Raw genomic sequence first — 25,146 nt, 5'->3', positions numbered from 1 at the left:
ATCAGTCTGTGCAGCTATTGGCAGAAATGGAGGGGGTTGACCAGAGTAAATGTTTAACGCCTGACTTTGAGAAAGTGAAGATTTAATACAAATATCACAAGATCTTGTTTGGAAAACTGAATTAATAAATTGGCAATGGTATGCAAATGCCAATAACTTAGATATTTAAAACATTTTGTGTGCGTGTGTGCGCTTGTGTATATGTGTGTGCGTGCGTGTGTATATGTATGTGTGTGTGTAAGAATTTAGCAAATACTCTGAAATCTGCTGGTAGCAAAACAAAGTGTAACTATTTAATTTATTAGAAGTAAACATTGCAAGTCTACAGAAATCTGTACAGTCATCTCATTTGTGTTGGAAATCTTTACCCAGTCCATGTGGTAAACTGTCAAGCTCTGCTTAATCACCTTTCACTTGCTGTGTCTGGCATCTCCCAAATTTCATCATCCACAGCAGACAAGGTCACTTGGCCTACGGAAGCTAATATTGTATTTGCTGGGGAAATCTCAGGGTCCTCACTAATCTCCTCAGCTTTAGGGGAGGGGTCCTCAACAACATCCTCAGCTTTAGGGATCTTGGCAGAATGCTCAAGTTCAGGAGCTTCTCCCTGGAACCCATGTGTTTCATTATGAGCCGCAGTTGTGTGCGTTTGCACTTCTTCACATGAAGCCACCCTCGGGACAGGGGTCTTCGCCACACCGTTAACCTTTGACTCAAGGCCCAAAAACTGGTTTTCTACAATGTACCGAACACACTGCAAAATCACATTTCTTTCGTGTCGTATGTCAGGAGCCAGCAACTGCAAAACAAGAAACAAAAATTGCAAGGAATGATCACACTGCAAAGAGGCTATTTTAAAAATACATGTTCAAGAAACGATCAGTCTCCAAAGTTTTCCAGTAGTTATCTAGGGCACTGGAATGTGTTCTATTTTAAGGAGAATTTTGTCTCACTTAGCCCCATCTTTTATTATTTAAGAATGACTGTGATCACTGTGAAATGTGTTACAATGGGGAACACACCAATTTCAGCACCCGGCATCAATCACTGGGAATCAATATGAAGCTCACACATCTGTGTCCCAGAACAAAGTTGACTTTATATCGTGTTAGTGTGAATTTTTCCAGTTAGCTATCCTCGTTACCAGCTGGGTAAGCTGGTAAATTGTAGGTAACTGTGGAAAATTATAAACAGCTTTGTACTGTGGAGTTAGTTCAGTTTGGGATTATGGTCAGCATGGACTGGTCAGACTGAAGGGTCTACTTCCATGCTGTATGAGTCTATGAGTTATATCGACTGAGTTGACAGTGGGAAAGTTCATTCGATTTTAGATCATGACATTGACCTCTCAGTCTCAGGTGGATGCAAAACTGGTTCCTACAGATCAGCAGCCTACATTTTCTTTTGGTCCCTGCCATAAGAAACCTTATTTTGAAGCTTAAGGAAGATTGAAATGTTTTCTGTGTAACATTAGACCCAACTGTGTGACCCAATGTTACACAGGCTTGGATCAAAAGATGATTAAACTTTCCTCCAGCTCCTCTCCAAGCATTTCACTCTCAGAAATGTTCCAATTTAATGCGCTTTTCTTTTTGAACACAAATCTCTAGGATAAAAGAAATAGTCTCCCAGACTCCCTACACCTACAAGTAAAATTGTGCAGTGCCGTAAAAGATGGGAGATACTTAGGACAGCAGATGTGTACACACATGTGAAGACACCATTATTATGAATGAAGAGTGCACAGCACCAAAAGCGCAGCCAATGGCTCAACTTGCCCTTAATTCAGGAGAGAATTCAGGACAAACATCTCTCCCTTCACTATGAGGCCTCCTGCAATTCAAAGCTCCTCCCAGCTTAATGACCATCCTTAACTGCTAATTTCTTTTTCTTTATTCGTGGGACATGGGCGTCACTGGCTGTGCAGCATTTATTGCCCATCCCCAGGTGTCCTTGGCAAGGTGGTGATGGACTGCCTTCATGGATCGTTGGAGTCCATGTGCTTTAGGTAGACCCACTGTGACTCTGGGTCAAAATTCTGGAATTCCCTCCCTCAGTGAAGAGCAATGCAAAGGGAATTTCCAAAAGTCATGAATCAACCACTCAAAAGGATAAAGCTGAGACTACAGATCGAATACTTGGGACACTAGCCTGGAATGAGCCAACTATCCTCAGGAAAGGCAGCAGTAAAAGTGACTGCCCAATAACTAACAGTGTTGGAGAAAAATCTGCAATACCAGAGAGCAAGAGAGATTTTAAAACAAAAAGAAAAGAAAAAAGAAGAAAATCGATGGGAGTGGGGTGGGAAGTAAATCTCCAAATTGACCAAATTACAATATCGTACATTATTTTATGAGCTCTCTTCGTATTTTCTACCAGCATGCAGCTTTGAACACTGAAAAAATGAAAAGCTGTAAGGTGTATTTTGAAACATACCTACCCCATCTTACAAAGCAGGACTGTACAAATGCAGAACAAAGATCTCACCATTTCAAGCAAGGTTGGCCCACGTATTAGCGACTGCTGGAAAGTTCTCCTTCCTCGTGTGTTACGACCTCTTCCTCTACCTCTTCTTCTGCCCTTGGGGATGAATTGGCAACGTGTTTCTGAGCCTCGAACGCTGCTTGAACATTCTTTAAACTCCCGCTCATTTCTTGGTGCAGATCCCAGCATGCTGTTTTCCTCTGGAGCTTTGGCAACAGTCTGGAAGGGGATTTCTAACAGAAATATGCAATTACAATACTCCAAGTTCTAATGCTGCATTTTGATCGTATAAAAATCAGTATACAATTTTACTGTCTTCCTAGACTGAGTAAAGTTAAAAAGATGAGACCGACAAGAGCCACCGTTTCACAATCACTGTACTCAACATCCAAGAAGAATGCATATCCAATGCAGCCTTTAGTTAAACCATTTCTTTATTCACTAGGCCCCAATTAACCTTCAGTGTGGTCTTCTCTGTTTTTTACACATATCAAAGACATTTGCACTGTAACTATTTAGCAAGGAACTTAGTTTCAAATAGCGGAATCAAATAGCGACAGGCAACCACAAGTAATTCTAAGTTGGCAGATGTGGCTTTTCTGTAACAACTGGACATCGTTTAACACCTCACAAAAGTCAAAACCTGAAGCATACAGAGGAAAATGTCTTTAATCAAGAGATCCCCATATGAAGCTGGTGGTTTGAGGGGCCTAGGGGTGCAGAAACAAAATTCTTTGAAGTTGGAGTCATAAACAGACAGGGTGATCAAAATGGCGTTTGACACCTTGCCTCCATTGCTCAGTCCTTTGAGTATAACAGTTGAGAAGTCGTGCTGAGGTTGTACAGGCCTCTTCTGGTCTACTGTGTCCAGTTCTGGTCACCCAGTAATGGAAAGGATATTATTAAATTGGAGAGGGTTCAGAAGAGAGATTTACCAGGATGTTGCTGTGTTTGAGGTTTGAGTTATAAAGAAAGGTTGGATAGGCTGGGACTTCTCTCGTTGGAGCATAGCAGGTCGAAAGGCAATCTGATAGAGGTTTATAAAATGATGGGAGGTTAGACAGAGTTCATGGTAGTTGTCTTTTCCTTAGGATGGGGGATTTCAAGACTAGGGAGCACATCTTTAAGGTGAGAGGAGAGAGATTTTAAAAAAGGACAGAGCCATGTTTACATAGAGGGTGATTTGCGCATGGAATGAACTTCCTCAGAAAGCAGTAAATGCGAGTACAATTACAATGTTTGGAAGATACTTGGATAGATACATGAACAGGGAAGGTTTGGAGGGAAATGCAGCAGGAGCAGGCAGGTGGGACTAACTTAGTTTGAGATCATGTTCTGCATGGACTGGTTGGATCGAAGGGTCTCTTTCTGTGCTGTATGGCTTTATGGCTCGAAGACAAGGAATGAGTAAAGTCACTCAAGGGCAGCAACAGCAAACTTCACACATAACTAGGAGGTTTTCATCAGCCTGAACTGGATCAAGAATCAGGTCAGAAATTGAAAGAACACTGTGCTAATCTCATCTGACACCATGATTATGGGGTTAAGATTAATGAAACCACATCACTCTGTCTACTCTTAAATCTCTCAGTTTAATTTAATGTGATGATATGTCTTAAAGACAAACATTGACGCTAGTGTTTTCCTTCAAAAGGAAAAGAAAAATGCATTTGTTTGGATTTACCCTCTGGTCCCTGGTCGCCTTCACTGTCTGATGAACTGCTGTAATTGGCCATCAGTGAACTGAGGCCTGATGTTATCTGCTTTGGCACGACGGAGATTTCTGCCTGTTCAGCATCCACTTGGCCCTCGTCCTTGTCAGATTCTGCAAGGCCAAACACAACCTTTCATCGCTTTCATATTTCAGACAAAATCCAACCCAAGGCAGACAGTTCTCCCAACGGTGGTTGCAGGGGGTGGGGGAGAGTTTGTGCAAGCTGACAGCCACGGGACCGAACATAATTAATCCTGTCAGTCTGGCAAAGAACTCTTTCCAAATTATTCCTCACAGCATGATTTAATGCTAAGTCCCTTTCTCCGGGGTTATGATGGTTTCTCTTTCCCACACACACTCCCATCTAATAAACGCTCAATGGAGAAGCTTTGAAAACAGTGTTGGGCCTTGGCCATTCAAGTCTGACAGATTGCGTCGAATGCTATGAAGTCCCCACCCAGACAGCTGAATCAAACCATGTCTGAATCTCTAAAATACTCAATGAATGGCTTGGGGAAACTGCAACCAAAAAGAAAATTAAAATCCACAAACTCCACATTTGATTCCTTTTTTTCTGATGGGCTCCCGAACACCATTGTTGCTGTTTAATCACCTCTGCACCAAAGTTCCAGGGTATTGGGAAAGGAGAGGGCCAGGACCTCCCTCTTCCCAAATCCCCTTACTTAGTCTAGGGATACAAAATTTGCGTTGGGATTTAGGGCGAGGTATTGAAAAGGTGCCTGACACCAGGAAACTTGACCCCAAACATATCAAGAGAAGGGAGAGACTGCATAAACGGGCAATTTCTGTTGTTTTCAGCATTAATCTGCGACATGATTACATTGCGATCACTTAATTACATTTTTTTAAAAACAGTACAACACAGAACAGGCCCTTCGGCCCACAGCGTTGGGCCAAACATGACGCCAAATTAAACGAATCCCTTCTGCCCGCCCTTAGTCCAAATCCTGCCCCTCTCACCCCCCCTACTTGATTCCTTGCATATTCATCTGCTTGTCTAAAAGTCCCTCAAACACCCCTATCATATCTGCCTCCACCACCATATGAACAATTTAGTTTTTCTTAACTTGCAGGAACGTCTAACAGTGTTTTACCAGTGGGCAAAAAATTCCGACACTGAATTAATTTCAAAAAAGGAAAAGAGGAAAATCTAGATTGCATGGAGAAGTCAGGGCAGAGAAACAACTGGGCAGTGCCAGCGTTTATGCTGTTGGTGAGCTTCCTCCCTCCCGGATTCTTCTCAGCAAAAAGAAACAAACACAGACATCAACAAGCAGTCACAAAGTGCGCAATACGCCTGTCAGCATCTATGAGGATAAAAGGACAAGCTAATGCTCCAGGGATCAGAGTTATGAATCATTAACCCATCGCTTTTCTTTGCGGGTGCTGGATGAGGATTCTTCAACAATTTGGATTTTTTTTAAAAAATTCCCATCACACACGACGAAGTGTTCATTGGAAAGGAATTCTTGTCTGGAAGTACAAAGAGAAATGACAATTCCCAACAAAAGAAGTGAAACTGCAAACTCATTTGCAACTGGGATGCCTGATGGAGATGCAGAACGACTGGCAAACATCCTGCACTCTTCAGCTCCCCGCCAACTCAACATTCACATCACGTCATGGTACTGGTTCCTTTGTCAACAGCACAGTATTTTTAAAAATCTTAAATATAATCTCATTCCTGCACAATCTCTCGCTGCTAACAACAGGCATCAAGATGAAGTGGTGTAGGGTTATACACCATCACAACGGAGAATCATTTTAAATTGGCTATTTCTTCTGATATGTCAAAAGGCTGAGATTTCAAGAAATGTCAATTTAATACCGTTTCTCTTAACGCCCGCGAAACTGAAATGATGAGATTACCATTTTGTCTACAGGTGACCCAGAAATTTGTGATTGCATTTACAACTGCAAGGTTATAATGGGGCCACAAGAAAGTGTTAACCTTTATCCTGCAGTTAGGTGAGCTGAAAGTGCTTTGCTTTGGAAACAAAAGGTTGAATGTCAACATGGCAGCAAATACAACAGCCAATTTGCAAAATGAGAGTTCTCACAGGAAGCAGCCAATCTGATGAATGCCAAGACAATCTGTCATGGTGCTGGTGGCTGGTGGAAACTCAATGCCAGACTATTTCAGAGCTGCCCTGAAGAGCTTCCCATCTATAACAGCATGTAAACTTCAGTTCATCCAGTACGCTGCTGTTTGCATCTTATCCCATACCAAGTTCTGCATATCCATCACCACTACCTTATCGACTTACATTGCATTGGTCTGCTTTTTCTTAAGGAAACATTCTTTTGCCCTGTGGAATCTGTACTCTGGTGGCAGCTGAGCACAGGCCAGGTCACCTACTTCTCCACAGTTGCCATTAATGACAATGTAGAGAAGTCCCTCGCTGGCTTTTCACTCCCGTAATGACACCAAGGTTTGATCCAGAATCCTAACAAATAGCCATCGGGGTTAGCAATTGCTGAAATGTCAGTGGCTGCACTGAGCCCCACTGTGCATAAAAACTGAGGGAGAACCAGCCAAAATGTCACATAGTTGATGGCTGCATTGATGTATTTGGGCAAACATGTGAAGTAACTAATTCACATTCTTCACAGCATTTTACTATGTAAAGATTGTTTAATTACTAAAATATTTTAGTCAGACTGGTAATATCAGGCCAGGAAGATAGATATATGCCACTCAAAGGTTTTAAACTTTGACATTTAAACAACAAAAAGGGGCCAATGTTGATTCCCGAACTGACAGCATTGAAACAAAATGTATCTAACGGCTATTTATGAAAGCCTGCTGCACTCAGATTGGCTGCAGCACTTCTTACAGGAACCATCAATCAAAAACATTTATTTTTTTCAAAATTCATTCATGGGGTGAGGGCACTGTCAGCTAAGGCCAGCACTTACTGCCCTTCCCTAATTGCCCAGAGAGTCGTGAAGAGTCAACCACATTGCTGTGGGTCTGGAGTCACATGTAGGTCATACCAGGTAAGGATGACAGGGTAAAAACAATGACTGCAGATGCTGAAAACCAGATTCTGGATTAGTGGTGCTGGAAGAGCACAGCAGTTCAGGCAGCATCCGAGGAGCAGCAAAATCGACGTTTCGGGCAAAAGCCCTTCATCAGGAATAAGGCAGAGAGCCTGAAGCGTGGAGAGATAAGCTAGAGGAGGGTGGGGGATGACAGTTTCCTGTTCTAAAGGACACTAGTGAGCTTGATGGGCTTTTCCAATGATTAGAAATGGATTCCTGGTGGTCATTAGACTCTTAATGACAGATTTTTATTGAATTCCAAATCCACCATCTGCCATAGTGCAACTTGAACCTGGGTCTCCACAACATTACCTGGGACCCTGAATTAACAGTCCAATGATAATACCACTAGGGTGTCACCTCCCCTAATGGTTTCATTAGCAGGCCCACCCTAAAAGTGCTGCACAATTATGATAAAAATATTGAGAAGTTCCAAGCTCTAACCTGCGTCGTTTTGTGCCAATATGCCGAGAGGGTCGATGTCTTTGCCACAAGCATGGTTCTCCTGTTTTTCTGGTGGTCTGCAAGTTGTCCCGTTGGGTTGGCTAGGACCATCCTGCTCCCTTGCATTTTGCTGTTCCTGCGCACTACTGCGTGTTCTATCAATGTGACCTCCACGCCCTTTGTCAAACTTGCTGCCAAAACCTCTTTGGTGCCTGGTGTTGTGAGGGCTTTTCCATTTTCCCTTCATTTTGCTGGCAAGATCAGAAACAAGCTATCACTGTTCTGCAGTCCACAATTAAACAGCAAAAGCCACACAAAGCTTGAAATTACAGGCTAGCTCGCTACATTTCACATAACGATACCACTCACTGCAGGCTTTAAGAGCAGACAAGAAAGGAAAAATAAAGAGCAAGTTTGTGGCAGTTCACTGTAATTTTAAAAAAAGAAAAAATTACTTAACATCACTTTGGTAAATGCTTCTTTAGTATGTATATGCCAAAATATAGCTGCAGGGTAACAGTGGGACCCTCCATTTTTATATTGATCAGTTATTTATTTTAAGAGCACACACTTATTTATCAAGAAAAATAATGGAATGGTTTGTGTGTAACCAACATCTCTAAGTCACACACCAGCAATGGCCATATGCAGAGGAACCTTGATTATCCGAATATCAATTATCCGAATATTGGATTATCCAAAAGGAGATCTCGAGATCCTGCTAGAAACATTACATCAAAGACATGCTTCCAACAGTGACCGCGTCTTCTGTTTACATCCCGGACATCAATGGGAGCCCAGGCATCGTCTCCAAATGATTGATCTCTCTCTCTCCCCACACTTTCTCTGGAGTTCTACACAGGGATGTACCCTAAACCCCAAACTCCTCAGATAATCTCTCCAACATTGTCCCATACAGGGCAAAGGTGGAACCTGTCAAAACGTTGCAGTAAACAGTTGTGTGCGCATACGTGTGTGTGTGTGTGTGTGTGTGTGCGCGCGCGCGCGCGCGAGTGTATTACTTGGAGACGCAGCAGCAGTCTTGGTTGTTGATGTCCAGTCCGGCTGCCCTGGGGGGGGGGGGGGGGGGCAGTGTTGGACGGGGTTGGGGCGGGGGCGTTGGACGGTGTTGAGGGAGTGGACGGGAACGGGGCTGGGGGTGGGGTTGGGGGCAGGCATGGCTCGCACACGGTGTGCTGTGCATCTCCTGAACGGGGAGCAGACTTAACAGAAAACTATAAGCCCCGCGGAAAGGCATTTAATCAATTAACTGAATAAATCAATTATCTGAACAAAATAGTGCCCGTCCACCTTGTTCAGATAATCGAGGTTCCTCTGTACGTCCACTCCTCAATCATCACATATCTAAAATCAGAGAAACCCTTTGCTAGCAGCATCGTGGCTCACCACCACCAGTCCATGGACAATCACATACTGGATTAGTGGTGCTGGAAGAGCACAGCAGTTCAGGCAGCATCCAACGAGCAGCAAAATCGACGTTTCGGGCAAAAGCCCTTCATCAGGAATAAAGGGCTTTTGCCCGAAACGTCGATTTCGCTGCTTGTTGGATGCTGCCTGAACTGCTGTGCTCTTCCAGCACCACTAATCCAGTATTTGCTTTCCAGCATCTGCAGTCATTGTTTTTGCCTCATTGATTTTTACCTCATGGACAATCACAGATGAGCAACTAAGCGCCAGCCTTGTCAGCAACATGCTGAGAACAAATTAAACAAAAAGGAAGAAAGAAAAATTCAATGCTGGAACATACACCAATTTCATTTAAACTAGGCCAAACTAAGCAACATTGCAATTGACACTATCTTATTATATTCACTTAGAGAAACTCAGTACCTGATCTCAACCAGAACAGTGGAAGTACACACAATGGACATATACGTGATGTTTTGCTGCAGTACTACCTTAGATAGACCACAACAAAATTCTGTGAACTGAAGTACAATGGAACACTAGATGGGTCTTGGTATTAAGTACACTAGAAATACTATTGCAAAATTCTACTTGAATTCTAATTGTAGTTTTGGGGAAAACGGCTTCGAACCGAGCATTGGGATACAGGAATTTGCCTGAAGCTCAAGGTGCTGTGTTTCCAGCTTAGGCTGAGTCTCACTGGAGCTCTGTAGTAAGCCTGAGACAGTTGGTCAGGGAAGACAGTGCAGGCAACAGGAAGCTGCAGATTTATTTTCTGCAGATAGAACGTACACTTGCTGCAGTACTTCAGCACAGCTCAGTGGAAGCAACACATTTACTGCTTGGGAACTCTACAGCCTTCTCGACTCAATATAGAGTGCAACAATTTTTGGGCTTGTCCAAACTTCGCCCATGTCCTTTCTCTAACCAGTAGACACCAGGTCTTCTCATCACATGGTCTGCTATTACACACAACCATTGTTAGCCCCCATTAGCCCCCACTAATAGTCCCCATTAGCAGCTATTCATTCTCTGAAGCTAACCGTTATCCACTCCTCGGCTCCTCTCTCTCTTTAGGCTCCATTTCTACCTACTGTCCAATCCTTACTCCCTAAACTTATCTTCTGCTCCAAAAAGAAATTTCCAGTTACCATCAGGGTCTGAGAAAGGGTCGTTGAACCTGAAATGTTAATCATGGTTTCTCTCTACAGATGCTTGCTGCCAGATCTGCTGCGTTTTCCCAGCAATTTCTGTTCTTGTTTCTGACTTGCCGCATCTGCGGTTCTGTTGGCTTCACTTACTTAAACTGCTGGGTATGCAGCACCTCTCCTCGCTCCTCTTTGTCCTGGCCCATTTTCCTCTTTCTTGCTACGTTTTCCAAAGTTGGAAAGTTCCTGAAACATAATAAACAAAACAGTGAAGGCCCTTCAACAAGCGTTTCGATCGGTTTTGTTGGACTGGACGAGCATATCCTGACACTGCAGCGAACAGGAAACAAACATACAAACACAGCTAGGGGCCTCTTGTGGTGGCAGTGGTAGCGTCCCAACCTCTGAGCCAAAAAGACCTGGGTTCAAGTCCAACCTTATCCAGAAGTGTGTCACAATATTTCTGAACCAGACCATTAGTAAACATTGGCAAGTGCAGCTGGTGTTAGATATTAAGCTGTCCCACTTGATTTATGAAGTGTCTCAATCATAAAATAGGAGTTGCAATCAAATAGCAGAAAGCATCGTGCCTTTCCTCAGAGTTGAAAAAGCCATTGACATCAAGTTGCTATGGCCTGACACATGAACGAGGACACCTGCAACTGAGATCCTGGGAGAACATTACCAGCTGAAGATCATATTGTTCAGAAATGAATGCAAGTCATCAGTGCAGATGTGGGAGCTGTGATTCAGCTGGCTGCACCCATCTCTGAGTCAAAGGATTCTCCCATTCTACAGACTTGAGCAGGAAATCTAGGCTCGCAGTGCAGTACTGAAAGGGTACATTGTCAGAAGCACTGCATTTTGCTTGAGATGTCGAGCAAGGGCCCTTGGTGCCCTCTTACATGATTGGAAAAGATCTCTATACTACTTTAAAGGCAACCAGGCAAGGTCCCCTTGTGGGCTTTGTTGATATTTCTTCCTTGAGCTAAATCTGAAACCAGGCCGTTGGGTCATTGTCACACTGCTGTATGTGGAACCAGGGAATGCATAAACCACCAATCACTTTTCTATGTCGCAACAGTGATTACACCTCAAAAAGCAGATAATTGCTTAGGTACCCACGTTAGGCCACTAAGTTTGTTATGGGTGCTTTTCTCAATGCAAGTCGGAGAACTAGTGAAATTCAGATTTTTCACACCACCAATTTAACTCTCAGTAGTTAGCGAATAAAAACAATGCTGGAAATGTAAAGCTCAAGAGCATCTGTAAATATATAAGATAGGTTGCGATGTCTTAGGATCAGAGTTAAGGGAAGTTCAGAGGTACAACTTTAAATTCATTGACTACAATCTTTTGACTGGTGGGAAGCTTACACAAAAAGGTAAATACAAAGGACGCAGTCCATTCAACACTGTCATAGAAAAACATTATTCCAAATTCACCTTGATCGACTCTCCAGCTGTATGGTGGGAGTAAGGGAGAAGGAGAGAAGATGTGGTGCCGGGATTATCAGTTTACTTCTTCCTCCACAACACAGGCCTATCCAACAAAATGCCCATGTACCTCAACGTGGTCCCGTCCAGCATTCCAAATATCAGTAGAAGTGGCTGATTCTGCAAAGAGATGTTCCTCTAATCTAATCGACATCCCGCCTACGTTTGCTGGTGAACCAGTGATTGCACGAGCGGTGAGCTGTACGAATGTAAGGAGCATCATTCAGCTACGGCCTGCACACCCAGAGCAGTGGTGCTGAATCTGCTGGGGTACAGACTGCAAGGGGTGCTTGTGCATGTATGTAGGGAAGGTAGAAGAGTGAGAGAGAAGAGGAGGCTCTCTCCTTCTCACACATCTGTCCCCTGAAGGACACAGTCACAATGACAGAGAGCACACAGGCAAGTGGAGGGAAAACAACTGTGTGCACATTGCAGGGAGGAATGCTGCAAACACGTGGCTGGGGAAGGAGGGGCATGCATGTGAGAGAGCAAGGCAGAGAGGGGAGGTGTGAGAGTTTGACTGAGACGCAGAGAATGGGATAGGGAGAGACAGAGAGAGAGAGAGAGACAGAGCGAGAGAGAGAGACAGAGCGAGAGAGAGAGACAGAGCGAGAGAGAGAGACAGAGCGAGAGAGAGAGACAGAGCGAGAGAGAGAGACAGAGCGAGAGAGAGAGACAGAGCGAGAGCAACAGAGCGAGAGCGACAGAGAGAGAGAGACAGAGAGAGAGAGACAGAGAGAGAGAGACAGAGAGAGACAGAGAGAGACAGAGAGAGACAGAGAGAGACAGAGAGAGACAGAGAGAGACAGAGAGAGACAGAGACAGAGAGAGACAGAGAGAGACAGAGACAGAGAGAGACAGAGACAGAGAGAGACAGAGACAGAGAGAGAGAGACAGAGACAGAGAGAGAGAGACAGAGAGAGAAAGAGACACACACACACAGGGAGACAGAGTGAGTCAAAAATCAAATGAGAGGGAGAGAAAAAGAGTGGGAGAAAATGTGAGATAGGGAGAGAGTGACAATGAGAAGTGAAAGGTTGATGGAAGGTGAGACAGTATGAACAGGAAAGGGAGTAAGTGTGTGAATCTTGAACGTGGGATGGACACACACATCCATCCTTCCTCTCCACCTCTTCCCCCTCCAAAAACTGGGAGAGGAGAAAACCCAGGTTGAAAGGCAACCACTACTTTCATGTAGATTCTGAGGTCAGCCCAGAGCGCGCGCGTGTGTGTGTGTGTGTGTGTGTGTGTGTGTGTGTGTGTGTGTGTGTGTGTGTGTCACAACAGAAGAATGAAAGGTTAATGTTAATTCAACCCAATCTGCACTTCAGCTCTGATCTCCTTCGCATCCTCAGTGAATGGACTTGGTGCTAAATCTATTTCTCTCTCTAGCTGTATTTCTAAATCAAAAAAGGCAAATTAAAGACTATAACATAAAAAGCAGAATTAGGCCATTTGGCCCATCAGGTCTGCTCTACCATTCGAGCATGCCTGTATGTCTCTCAACCCCATTCTGCTGCCTTCTCCCCATATCCTTTGATCCCCTGACTCATCAGGAACTATCTATCTCTGTGTTAAGTGCATTCAATGGCTCGGCCTTCACTGCTCTGTGACCATGATTTCCACAGATCAACCACCCTCTGGCTGAAGAAATTCCTCCTCATCTCAGTTCCAAAGGGTCGCCCCTTCACTCTGAGGCTGTAACCTTGAATTCTAGTCTCTCCTACACGTGGAGATATCTTCTCCACATCTACTCTATCCAGGCTTCTCCGTATTCAGTCCTTTCAATCAGATCCTCCCCCTCATCCTTCCAAACTCGATGGAGTATATACTCCAAGACCTCAACCTCTCCTCACATGACAAGACTTTCAGCCCCAGCACCATTTTTGTCGACATCCTCTGCACCCTCTCCAAAGCCAGCATGTCTTTCCTTTGATATGGGGCCCAAAACTGCTCACAATATTCCAAATGCAGTCTAACCAGAGCCTAACACAGCCTCCTGCTCTTGTATTCCCAACCTTCTTGAAATAAAAGCTAACATTGCATTTGCCTTCCTAACTTCCAAATGAACCTACATGTTAGCCTTAAGTGAATCCAAAACTAGTACTCCCAACTCCCTTTGCACTTTAGATTTCCAAAGACTAGTTTCTAAATGGGAAAAGGCTATGCCTCTATTCTTTCTACCTGTGTGCATAACCTCACACTTTTCCACACTGTGTTCGGCCCATTCTCCCAGCATGTCCAAGCCCTTCTGCAGCCTCCCCACTTCCTCAATACTGCCTGTCCCTCGACCTATCTTTGTGTCATCTGCAAACAATGCCCTCAGTTCCTTTGTCCAGATTGTTAATATGTAACGTGAATAGTGGTGTCCCAATACTGACCCCTGCAGACCTCCATTAGTCACCGGCTGCCATCTTGCAAGTCCCCTTTACCCCACCCGCCCGGCTTCTGCCGATCAGCCAATTCTCTATCCATGCCAGCACCTTGCCCCTAACACCATAGGCTCCTATCGTTAGCAGCCTCCTTTGTGGAACCTTGTCAAAGACCTTCTGGAAATCCAAAAAGATCATGTCCACTGGGTCTCCCTTCTTTAGCTTACTCATTACCTCCTCAAAGTAACTCCAACAAATTTGTCAGGCATGACCTCCCCTTGATGACGTTGTGCTGACTCAGCCCTATTTTACCATGCACTTGCAAGTACTCCACAATCTCATCCTTAATAATGAACTATAAAGTCCGAAGTCAGGCTAACTGGCCAACAGTTTCATGTTTTCTGCCTCCATCCCTTCTTAAACAGGGGTATTACATTATTTTTATTTTACAGAGGTCAATGCCCACGCTTGACCCTCTCTTACCTTTTAAATAGCTAAAAAAACTCTTGCCATCTTCTTATTACTAACTAACTTACCCTCATATTTTAGCTTCTCTCACCCCCATTGCATTTTTTAGTTTATTCTCTGCTGGTTTTTAAAGACTTCTAGTCCTCTAACTTCCCATTAATTTTCACCATATTGCATGCTTTTGATTTCATGCTGTCCCTAACTTCCCTCATCAACCATGATTACCTCATCCTCCCCTTAGCGTACATTGTTCCTCCTTTGGGATGATTGTCTGCTGCGCCTCCCGAATTATCCCAAGATGATTCTGGGTAATCCAAAATGGAGGATGGGAAAAATTTCTGGCTGTAAGAGCTGCTCTTTTTTTTTTGAGGTATTTCAGATGTTGGAGGTGATTTCCTTGAATTCCAGGAGCAGCAATTACTATTTTATATGCTTTTGCATTGTTTTGGGAAAAAAAAGTCAAAACAACAGCAGTTTAAAAGGGAGAAGAGCAGAGAAAGGAAGCACATAGTGAGGACAGTGCAGGAGGGAGAGAGAGAGAGAGAGAGAGAGAGAGAGAGAGACAGACAGTGACCGCCTTTGCTGTTTGAATTCGTGTACCGCTGAACATCGGAGCACATCTGGGAAAATTAACCAACAGTGAAATTCACAACTAATCTTGGAGGAACTGTTGGGCGAAGTTCACAGCACAGAATCAGATAAGTTAATTGTTGTTTTAAGTCTGTCCAAGAGAGAGGCTGCAGTAGTGAGTAGAGTGGATTCTTTCTTGATTATAATGTTTTTGGAGAGGAGTCTCTTGATTAAACTTAAAATATAAACCATAGCTATTAATTTAACCTGGGGCAGTGTTTTGTAGAGGAATAAGACGGTGTTATTTTCTGGGTCTGTAGATTGTGAAGGAGCAAAAATGGCCTTTGCAGTGATATGTACTTCTTGTCAGATGTGGGAATTTAAAGAGAGTTTAAGGGTTACTGCGGATTATATCTCCCATAAATGCTGTTGGATGCAAATCTTCTCAGATTGAGTGGATCGGTTGGAGAGACAGATAGAAGCGATGAGGAATTTGCAACAGCAACAGTATGTGATGGATGGCAGTTAGAGGAAGAGGGGAAGTCTCAGATAGTCACATAGATGAGTTAACTCCAGGAAGGGTAAGAGAGGTAGGCAGCTAGTGCAGGAGTCTTTTGTGGATATACACATTTCAAACAGGTATGCGGTTTTGGAAAATGTAGGGGGTGATGGATTCTCAGGAGAACGTAGCACGAACAGCCAAATTTCTGGTATTGAGACTGGCTCTAATGCAATGAGGGGTATGTCGGCTTCCAAGAGATCAACTGTGTTAGGGGATTCTGTAGTCAGAGATACGGACAGACGTTTCTGTGGCCAGCAAAGAAAAAGCAGAATGGTGTGTTGTTTCCCTGGTGCCAGGATCAAGGATGTCTCAGAGAGGGTGCAGAATGTTCTCACGGGGGAGAGGGGCCAGCAGGAGGTCATTGTCCACATTGGAACCAACAACATTGGAAGGGAAAAGTTGAGACTCTGAAGGAAGATTACAGAGAGTTAGGCAGAATTTTAAAAAGGAGGCCCTCAAGGGTAATAATATCTGGATTACTCCCAGTGCTATGAGCGAGTGAGGGCAGGAATAGGAGGATAGAGCAGATGAATGCATGGCTGAGGAGCTGGTGTACGGGAGAAGGATTCACATTTTTGGATCATTGGAATCTCTTTTGGGGTAGAAGTGACCTGTCCAAGAAGGACGGATTGCACCGAAATTGGAAGGGGACTAATACACTGGTAGGGAAATTTGCTAGAACTGCTTGGGAGGACTTAAACTAGGAAGGTGGGGGGGGGGTGGGACTCAGGGAGATAGTGAGGAAAGAGATCGATCTGAGACAGGTACAGCTGAGAACACAAGTGAGTCAAACAGTCAGGGCAGGCAGGGATAAGGTAGGACTAATAAATTAAACTGCATTTATTTCAGTGCAAGGGGCCTAACAGGGAATGCAGATGAACTCAGGGTATGGTTAGGAACATGGGACTGGGATATCATAGAAATTACGGAAACATGGCTCAGGGATGGGCAGGACTAGCAGGTTAATTAATGTTCCAGGATACAAGTCCTACAGAAAGGATAAAAAGGGAGGCTAGAGAGGAGGGGGAGTGGCATTTTTGATAAGAGATAACAGTACAGCTGTGCTGAGGGAGGATATTCCTGGAAATACATCCAGGGAAGTTATTTGGGTGGAACTGAGAAATAAGAAAGGGATGATCACGTTACTGGGATTGTATGATAGACCCAGAGAAAGTGAGGACTGCAGATGCTGGAGATCAGAGCTGAAAAATGTGTTGCTGGAAAAGCGCAGCAGGCCAGGCAGCATCCAAGGAGCAGGAGAATTGACGTTTCAGGCATAAGCCTGAAGAAGGGCTTATGCCCAAAATGTTGATTCTCCTGCTCCTTGGATGCTGCCTGGCCTGCTGCGCTTTTCCAGCAACACATTTTTCAGCCTTGTATTATAGACCCCGCCCCCCCAGTAAAGACAAGCCTGGGAACTATAGGCCGGTGAGCCTGATTTTGGTGGTGGGCAAGTTGTTGGAGGGAATTAGATTAGATTAGATTATTTACAGTGTGGAAACAGGCCCTTCGGCCCAACAAGTCCACACCGCCCCGCCGAAGCGCAACCCACCCATACCCCTACATCTACCCCTTACCTCACACTACGGGCAATTTAGCATGGCCAATTCACCTGACTTGCACATCTTTGGACTGTGGGAGGAAACCGGAGCACCCGGAGGAAACCCACGCAGACACAGGGAGAATGTGCAAACTCCACCCAGTCAGTCGCCTGAGGCAGGAATTGAACCCAGGTCTCTGGTGCTATGAGGCAGCAGTGCTAACTGGCACAGTGGTTAGCACTGCTGCCTCATAGCACCAGAGACCTGGGTTCAATTCCTGCCTCAGGCGACTGACTGGGTGGAGTTTGCACATTCTCCCTGTGTCTGCGTGGGTTTCCTCCGGGTGCTCCGGTTTCCTCCCACAGTCCAAAGATGTGCAAGTCAGGTGAATTGGCCATGCTAAATTGCCCGTAGTGTGAGGTAAGGGGTAGATGTAGGGGTATGGGTGGGTTGCGCTTCGGCGGGGCGGTGTGGACTTGTTGGGCCGAAGGGCCTGTTTCCACACTGTAAATAATCTAATCTAATCTAATTCCCTCCAACAACTTGCCCACCACCAAAATCAGGCTCACCGGCCTATAGTTCCCAGGCTTGTCTTTACTGGGGGGGCGGGGTCTATAATACAAGGCTGAAAAATGTGTTGCTGGAAAAGCGCAGCAGGCCAGGCAGCATCCAAGGAGCAGGAGAATCAACATTTTGGGCATAAGCCCTTCTTCAGGCTTATGCCTGAAACGTCAATTCTCCTGCTCCTTGGATGCTGCCTGGCCTGCTGCGCTTTTCCAGCAACACATTTTTCAGCTCTGATCTCCAGCATCTGCAGTCCTCACTTTCTCTGGGTCTATCATACAATCCCAGTAACGTGATCATCCCTTTCTTATCCTGAAGGACAGGATGTACATGTATTTGGAAAGGCAAGGACTGATTCGGGATAGTCAACATGGCTTTATGCGTGGGAAATCATGTCTCACAAACTTGATTTGAAGAAGTAACAAAGAAGATTGATGAGGGCAGAGCGGTAGATGTGATCTATATGGACTTCAGTAAGGCATTCAACAAGGTTCCCCATGGAAGACTGATTAGCAAAGTTAGATCTCATGGAATACAGGGAGAACTAGCCATTTGGATACAGAACTGGCTCAAAGGTAGAAGACAGAGGGTGGTGGTAGAGGGTTGTTTTTCAGACTGGAGACCTGTGACCAGTGGAGTGCCACAAGGATCGGTGCTGGGCCCTCTACTTTTTATCATTTACATAAATGATTTGAATGCGAGCATAAGAGGTACAGTTAGTAAGCTTGCAGATGACACCAAAATTGGAGGTGGAGTGGACAGCGAAGAGGGTTAGCTCAGACTACAACAGGATCTGGACCAGATGGGCCAATGGGCTGAGAAGTGGCAGATGGAGTTTAATTCAGATAAATGCGAGGTGCTGCATTTTGGGAAAGCAAATCTTAGCAGGACTTATACACTTAATGGTAAGGTCCTAGGGAGTGTTGCTGAACAAAGAGACCTTGGAGTGCAGGTTCATAGCTCCTTGAAAGTGGAGTCACAGGTAGATAGGATTATGAAGAAGATGTTTGCTATGCTTTCCTTTATTGGTCAGAGTATTGAGTACAGGAGTTGGGAGGTCATGTTGCGGCTGTGCAGGACATTGGTCAGGCCACTGTTGGAATATTGCGTGCAATTCTGGTCTCCTTCCTATCGGAAAGATGTTGTGAAACTTGAAAGGGTTCAGAAAAGATTTACAAGGATTTTGCCAGGGTTGGAGAATCTGAGTTACAGGGAGAGGCTGAACAGGCTGGGGCTGTCTTCCCTGGAGCATCAGAGGCTGAGGGGTGACCTTGTATAGGTTTACAAAATTATGAGGGGCTTGGATAGGATAAATAGACAAAGTCTTTTCCCTAGGGTCAGGGATTCCAGAACTAGAGAGCATAGGTTTAGGGTGAGAGGGGAAAGATATAAAAGAGACCTAAGGGGCAACATATTCACGCAGAGGATGGTACATGCATGGAAAGAGCTGCCAGAGGAAGTGGTGGAGGCTGGTACAATTGCAACATTTAAGAGGCATTTGGATGGGTTTATGAATAGGAAGGAAGGGTTTGGAGGGATATGGGCTGGGTGCTGGCAGGTGGGAAAAGATTGGGTTGGGACATCTGGTCGGCATGAATGGGTTGGACCAAAGGGTCTGATTCTGTGCTGTACATCTCTATGACTAAGTCCCTGCCCTTTTCTGCTCCACTATCTCCCCAACTAGGGTCCTCTTCCAATTAACTCTAGCCAGCTCCACCCCCAGAGATATCTTTACTCAATTGTAATATCATTACCCCTGATTCTCGCTCTCAAACTGCTGGGTGAATTTGATCATATCATGGTCACTGCCTCTTAGGGTTCCTTCACCTTAAGCTCCTCAATCAAGTCTGCCACATTACACCAAATCCAGAATAGGTTGTGCCCTGGTGGGGTCTACTACAAATTGCTCCAAAAAACCCATGCCGTAAATATTGTGTGAATTCCTTTTCTTGGGATCTACTACCAACCTGATTTTCCTTAGATAGCTCAGCCCCTCAGCCAATTTAAATGGTCATTATTATTAATTAAAGTTAACAATTTACTGCTTTGGAATTGTTTTCTTTCTCTGAACTCAATTTGCCAAAGCTCAGTTCTTTGAAATTTGCTGGGCACACCCCCAACTAACAGAGAGAAACACTATGATGTGGTCTCCCGTGTGTAAAAGGGAGTATGTCATCTCTCTCCAAGACCTCCATCCTCCGATTCCATTCTGCCAACTTGCCCCTAGTAAAGTGCAGCTAAGAGTCTAAAAGCAGTTCTACGTAATGGGGTCAAACTGAAACTGTACCCTGTACTGAAACCTAGTTTACTGAACTTGGGCTGAAGCACAGACTGTAAGAAGCCACAGTGCAAAACTGAGCTTTTTAAAAATGTCAGTAGCTCCAATTCTTTGTAATACTCACGTGAGTACATCTTTCTGAAAAAGCATACACCATACTCCTAAAGGACCCCACTGATTAGATCTTATGATCACAGCTAGAAATTGTATGGCATTGCAGGATGGGCAACAGCACGTATCTTTATTAATTATCTAATGACATGAGTACTTAAGGAGGCGTAGTTAGAGCTTGTACCTTTTAAAAATGTGACATCTCCAATAGTTACTGGGGCTATGCACTAAGAAGGACCAGTAAAGATCACACCGTTTGATGGTCCAATTCCTTCTTGAAACAAGATAACGCTACAACTGATCTCACGATCACCAGACTGGAAGAGGGAGAAAATCAGGAATGGTACCCACTACTAGTAATGAAAATGACCTTGTGCAAAAATCACACACTCAAAGAAAAGTAAGTGAGAATATGTTCACAGCTACATCTCCTCCATTATCGATTGCTATTGATAAGCAGCATTTAGGCTGAAACATGAAGAATGACATGAAGTACAAAATACTAAAGCTAATGGCAAGGTACCTTGAGATAATTTTACAAAGTTGATAAGGAGAAGGGAGAGTGAAAAAAAATGATTCCACAGTTGCTGAGCAAGAGGCTTAACGCTGAGCTGGGCTTGAATTATGCTGGCATCGACATACAATCTGTATGGTGCAAAAAACAAAGACTAAATCAGGCACCCAATATAAAGGCTGCATTGATTCAACAACCTTTGGGAGGTGCAATGTGTGGAACAGGTCAAAGTGCTGGACACAAGAAATTCTAACAGCTAACTCAGCTAACAAATTCACTGTGGCAGTACCAGCTCCTCAACTGGAGCTTAGAGTCTAATTCCATTGTCCGCCTTTTATATTTTTGCTTTTCAACGACTTCAAATTCCTTTATCAGGCGGTTTGATCTTTTACCTCAATTGCCACTAGCAGTGGAGTATTCTACGATCCAATCACAAACTCACCCACTCAATTCTTTCAATCTATCAGGATCATGGCTTCCACTACAAAATACATGCAGTCACTCCACTGGGTCCATGCCTGACACAAGGTCACTTGCTCTGCTTGATAAAGTCTACAAACAATCTGCAGCATGATGCATTATTTTCCCCAATAGCACGTAACAGAACAAACCACTTCATAAGATGGACTGTCACTAGGAATCCCATTAGTGAAAGAATTCACACCTTTTGACAAGTGCCATTCCTGTCTAAATAAGTAAATGAATTGATCATTTCTGTACAAGAGTCATTTTCAGGAAAACAGTTAACCAGGCACATACCAGCAGCTTGTCAGAAAGGCAGTCCAATAAGTGGAGAACAAATTGGGAAACACAGTTTTGTGATACCTTGCTCAAAGTTTCACTAAGTACCATGTTCGGGACAGAACTCAGTGTGCCAATTTTTGCTGTGTCTTCCAAAATTGAACATTTTTTTGGTAAAACGAGAGATCTGCAAATTACAGACAATCTGCAAGCTCCCTCAAGTGCATCATGTGTGGAACTATCAAAACCATTCAAACCAAGCAGGCTGAAAATAAGCAATACAGCATGAATTGAGCACACGTACACATCAAAGTGCAAAATGTGAAACTAATAGACTCTCTGTCAGTGGTACTCTTGCCTCTGAACCAAACGGCCCACTTGCAAGTGGGTTAAACTTTGTTGCCACCAGTAAAATACAAAATAATTGATATCTAGTCAAAGATACTACCTTTTAGAGATGTCAATCTGATGGCCTGCCTGTTCATTACAACGACCATTAAAGATTCCAAGGGACTATTCAAAGCAGAGAACAGAGTTTTCCAGCCTGTCCAACATTCATTCTTCAACCAAAATAATCAAAGCAAATTAACCAGTTATTTATTTATTGTTGAGAGATTTTAGTATGCACAATTGGCTATGTAACAAGAGTGACTTCAATTCACAACCACCTCACCCTGGGTAAAACACACTGGGATTATCTTTAGCACATGATAAGGCGCTATAAAAATGCTAGTTGTTACAGAACCAAAAGAATTATAAATTGGGAATTATCTATAAATCAGTGAAATTACCAAATTGTAACTGAAGATGAATCATTACATTGAAGAGAAGGGCTTTCTTTCTTTTACAGATCAAAATTTATGAAACAGAAACCAATGCAAGGTCTGAGTTTCAGATCAGACTGCATTGTCTGAGACTGTGACATTCCTCCTCTTTGGTCAAGGAATGGAATCTGGAGGTCACAATGAAAATTCAAGTATGTCTGACCCCTGAACACCCACTGGGGTCAGAGTGCACGGAAACACTTGAGTAAAGACTGGGCCATCACCAAGTCAGTGGATTCACTGTTGCCGCAAATTTTCCTCTCCTCTTCTTCCCAACTTACAAATACCTTGGCACGCACATTCCTCCTCCTGCCTACATCCCAGCATCTTAATCCCATGACTCCTACTCAGCACAGATTCCTGCCAACAACAGCAAAACTGTTTATGGCTGAGAGGCTCCTCCCTCTCCGCAGTCTGCCCAATCTCTTACTGTCGGCAGAATTTTCAAACCCGGGCTGGATATCACAAAAAAAACACAACTTCTTTATCAGGAAAGCCCGGGCCGAGTCTCCTGTTCCAGAGGTGATATTTAGGAGAGTGGCCTCAGCCTGCACCTTAACCTCGGCGGTTTTTAAAGTCATGTGACCAGCTCACCTCCGCCTCTCCTCACGCCACTTGGCAATTTCCTCTGCAGTATCAAGTTTAATTCTTTTAGCGCCTGGCCCATGTGCCTGTATAAAACAAAGCGGGATCAAACAAAGAAGAGCATATTTTGTCACAACGACCCAATTTACTTTCACAAAGTAAGGTAACAGATGGAAAACTCCAATTTAGCATGACAAGCTTGTGATTCTCAAGTATTATCAAGTTAGGTGGAGGGAAAAGACTCCTTGGAGCACCTACCCCACCCACTTTTGCTCAACTCTGCAAAAAAAAACTGCCAGAATTAATGAGATGACTGATGGGGCTGTTTTGAATAAGGCTCCAATGAGTTGATGTCTGGCCCCAAGAGGCAGAGCTTCAGTCTCACGTTGGACTCCACGTTCAGCGAGTCTGCTCTTTTCGCCCCACAATCCTGAAAAATATAATCTCCCAGTCCCATGTTGCAACAGTCACATACATCTTGGCTTGTGAAACGACACTGCTGTCACCCATGCCTATGACGAAAAGAGCCACACACATGAGCTGGACTGGTCGCATGCCATCACGAACGCAGAGGATGAAAGTACTGGCCTGTTTGCTCCTGTGACCTCTGTTGTGGTTTTACAGAGCAGTGGTGTGCATTTTAAAATCAGCCTGTGAGCCACCAGTGTCCACAGACCACACACTGAAAAACCATTGCAACAAACCACTTGCATTGTTTTTGTCCTTCACCAGAACAAATAATATAGCACAGGAACAGGCCCTTTGCCCCTATCAGCCTGCGCTGACACAATTTGCCCTTCCATACTAAAACCGTCTTCACTTGCAGGCGACTGACTGTGTGGAGTTTGCACATTCTCCCCGTATCTGCGTGGGTTTCCTCCGGGTGCTCCGGTTTCCTCCCACAGTCCAAAAATGTGCAGGTTAGGTGAATTGGCCATGGTCAATTGCCCGTAGTGTTAGGTGAAGGGATAAATGTAGGGGAATGGGTCTGGGTGGGTTACGCTTCAGCGGGGCGGTGTGGACTTGTTGGGTCAAAGGGCCTGTTTCCACACTGTAAGTAATCTAATCTAATCTAATCTTACAGAATCCATATCCCTCTATTCCTTTCCTATTCATCCAGATGTTTGAATGTTGCGATTGTGGCTACTTCCACCACCATCTCTGGCAGCGTGTTCCAGGCACTCCCCTCCCTCTGTGTGAAAAACTTGCCTTGCACATTTCTTTCAAACATCCCCCCCGCCCCACTGATTGATTAAACTGATTCCATTGATCAAATACAACACTTACGTTTCTCCAGTGAATCTGAACCAATTTCTCGTGAGCACGGAATGTACAGTCCTTCACCTTGCACTGCCAGAAACAGACAGAACAATCTGGGTTAATAATATTTTGTGTTGCCTTGTCAAACTTCATTAGCATCCATTGGTGCCCTCAATACTCAAACCACAAGAGAGATTCACCCTCCTCTTTGCTTTATCAAACTTGACTTTTCCTCTTTCTTTACTGTTGTTGAAATGACCCTGAAACAAAACCTCATGGCATAGTGGTTAGCCCTCCTGCCTCACAGCACCAGGGCTCCAGTTCAATTCCGGCCTTGGGCGACTGTGTAGAGTTTGCCCATTTACCAAGTGTCAGCGCAGCTTCCCTCCCGATGCTCCGGTTTCTTCCCACAGTCTAGAGATGGGCAGGCTCGGTAGATTGCTCCAGTGTGTCCAGGGATGTGTAGACTAGGTGAATGGGTCAAAGTAAATGCAGGGTAACAGGGAAAGGGTTAGAAGTGGGGAGTGGCTGGGTCTGGGTTGGATACTCTCCTGAAGGTCAGTGCCAATCCAATGAGCTGAAAGGCCACTTTCCAAACTGCAAGAATTCTATGATTCTCTACTAGAACTGGCCACTTAGACCATAAAATATAGGAGCAGAATTCAGCCCAGAATCTCCTGCTGGTATCTTCCACTATGGAGACAGATGCAAATTACCTATTCGTTTGTCCCCCATTACCAATTCTCCAGTCTCATTTTCTAATAGTTCAATGTCCACTTGTGTTTCTCTCTTACCTTTTAGAGACCTAAAAAGCCCCTTGCAATCTTATTACTTGCTAGCTTACCTTCACATTTCATGTTCTCCCTGCACGTACTGCATTTTCAATTATCCTCCGCTGGTTTTTAAATGCTCTGGCTTCCCATTAACCTTCACCACATTGGATCATTTTCTTTTGATTTCATGATGTTCCAGACTT

The 25,146-nt window shown here is 44.3% G+C and overlaps 1 protein-coding gene across 4 annotated transcripts in view; it reads right to left on the bottom strand.

Annotated features, from left to right (window-relative positions):
- Nucleotides 1-265: 265 nt before the first annotated feature.
- The window catches only part of nufip1 (nuclear FMR1 interacting protein 1), an 80,749-nt gene continuing 55,868 nt past the window's right edge, over nt 266-25,146 (bottom strand). For 2 of the 4 annotated variants that reach the window (XM_072584637.1, XM_072584639.1), the window contains exons 4-10: nt 24,198-24,260; nt 22,920-22,996; nt 10,438-10,530; nt 7,709-7,959; nt 4,169-4,309; nt 2,488-2,717; nt 266-799 (exon numbers count right to left, since the gene is read on the bottom strand). In XM_072584637.1, coding sequence (XP_072440738.1) covers nt 404-799; nt 2,488-2,717; nt 4,169-4,309; nt 7,709-7,959; nt 10,438-10,530; nt 22,920-22,996; nt 24,198-24,260 — 1,251 coding nt within the window. In that variant the 3' untranslated portion in view covers nt 266-403. The remainder of the gene's footprint in view (nt 800-2,487; nt 2,718-4,168; nt 4,310-7,708; nt 7,960-10,437; nt 10,531-22,919; nt 22,997-24,197; nt 24,261-25,146) is intronic. The other 2 variants (XM_072584638.1, XM_072584640.1) reach the window with 1 other exon arrangement.

The sequence above is a fragment of the Chiloscyllium punctatum genome, chromosome 15, assembly GCF_047496795.1.
Source record: "Chiloscyllium punctatum isolate Juve2018m chromosome 15, sChiPun1.3, whole genome shotgun sequence".
NCBI classification, from domain to species: domain Eukaryota; kingdom Metazoa; phylum Chordata; class Chondrichthyes; order Orectolobiformes; family Hemiscylliidae; genus Chiloscyllium; species Chiloscyllium punctatum.
Note: the sequence above shows the minus strand (reverse complement) of the source record. Positions and strands in the feature narration are given on the sequence as shown.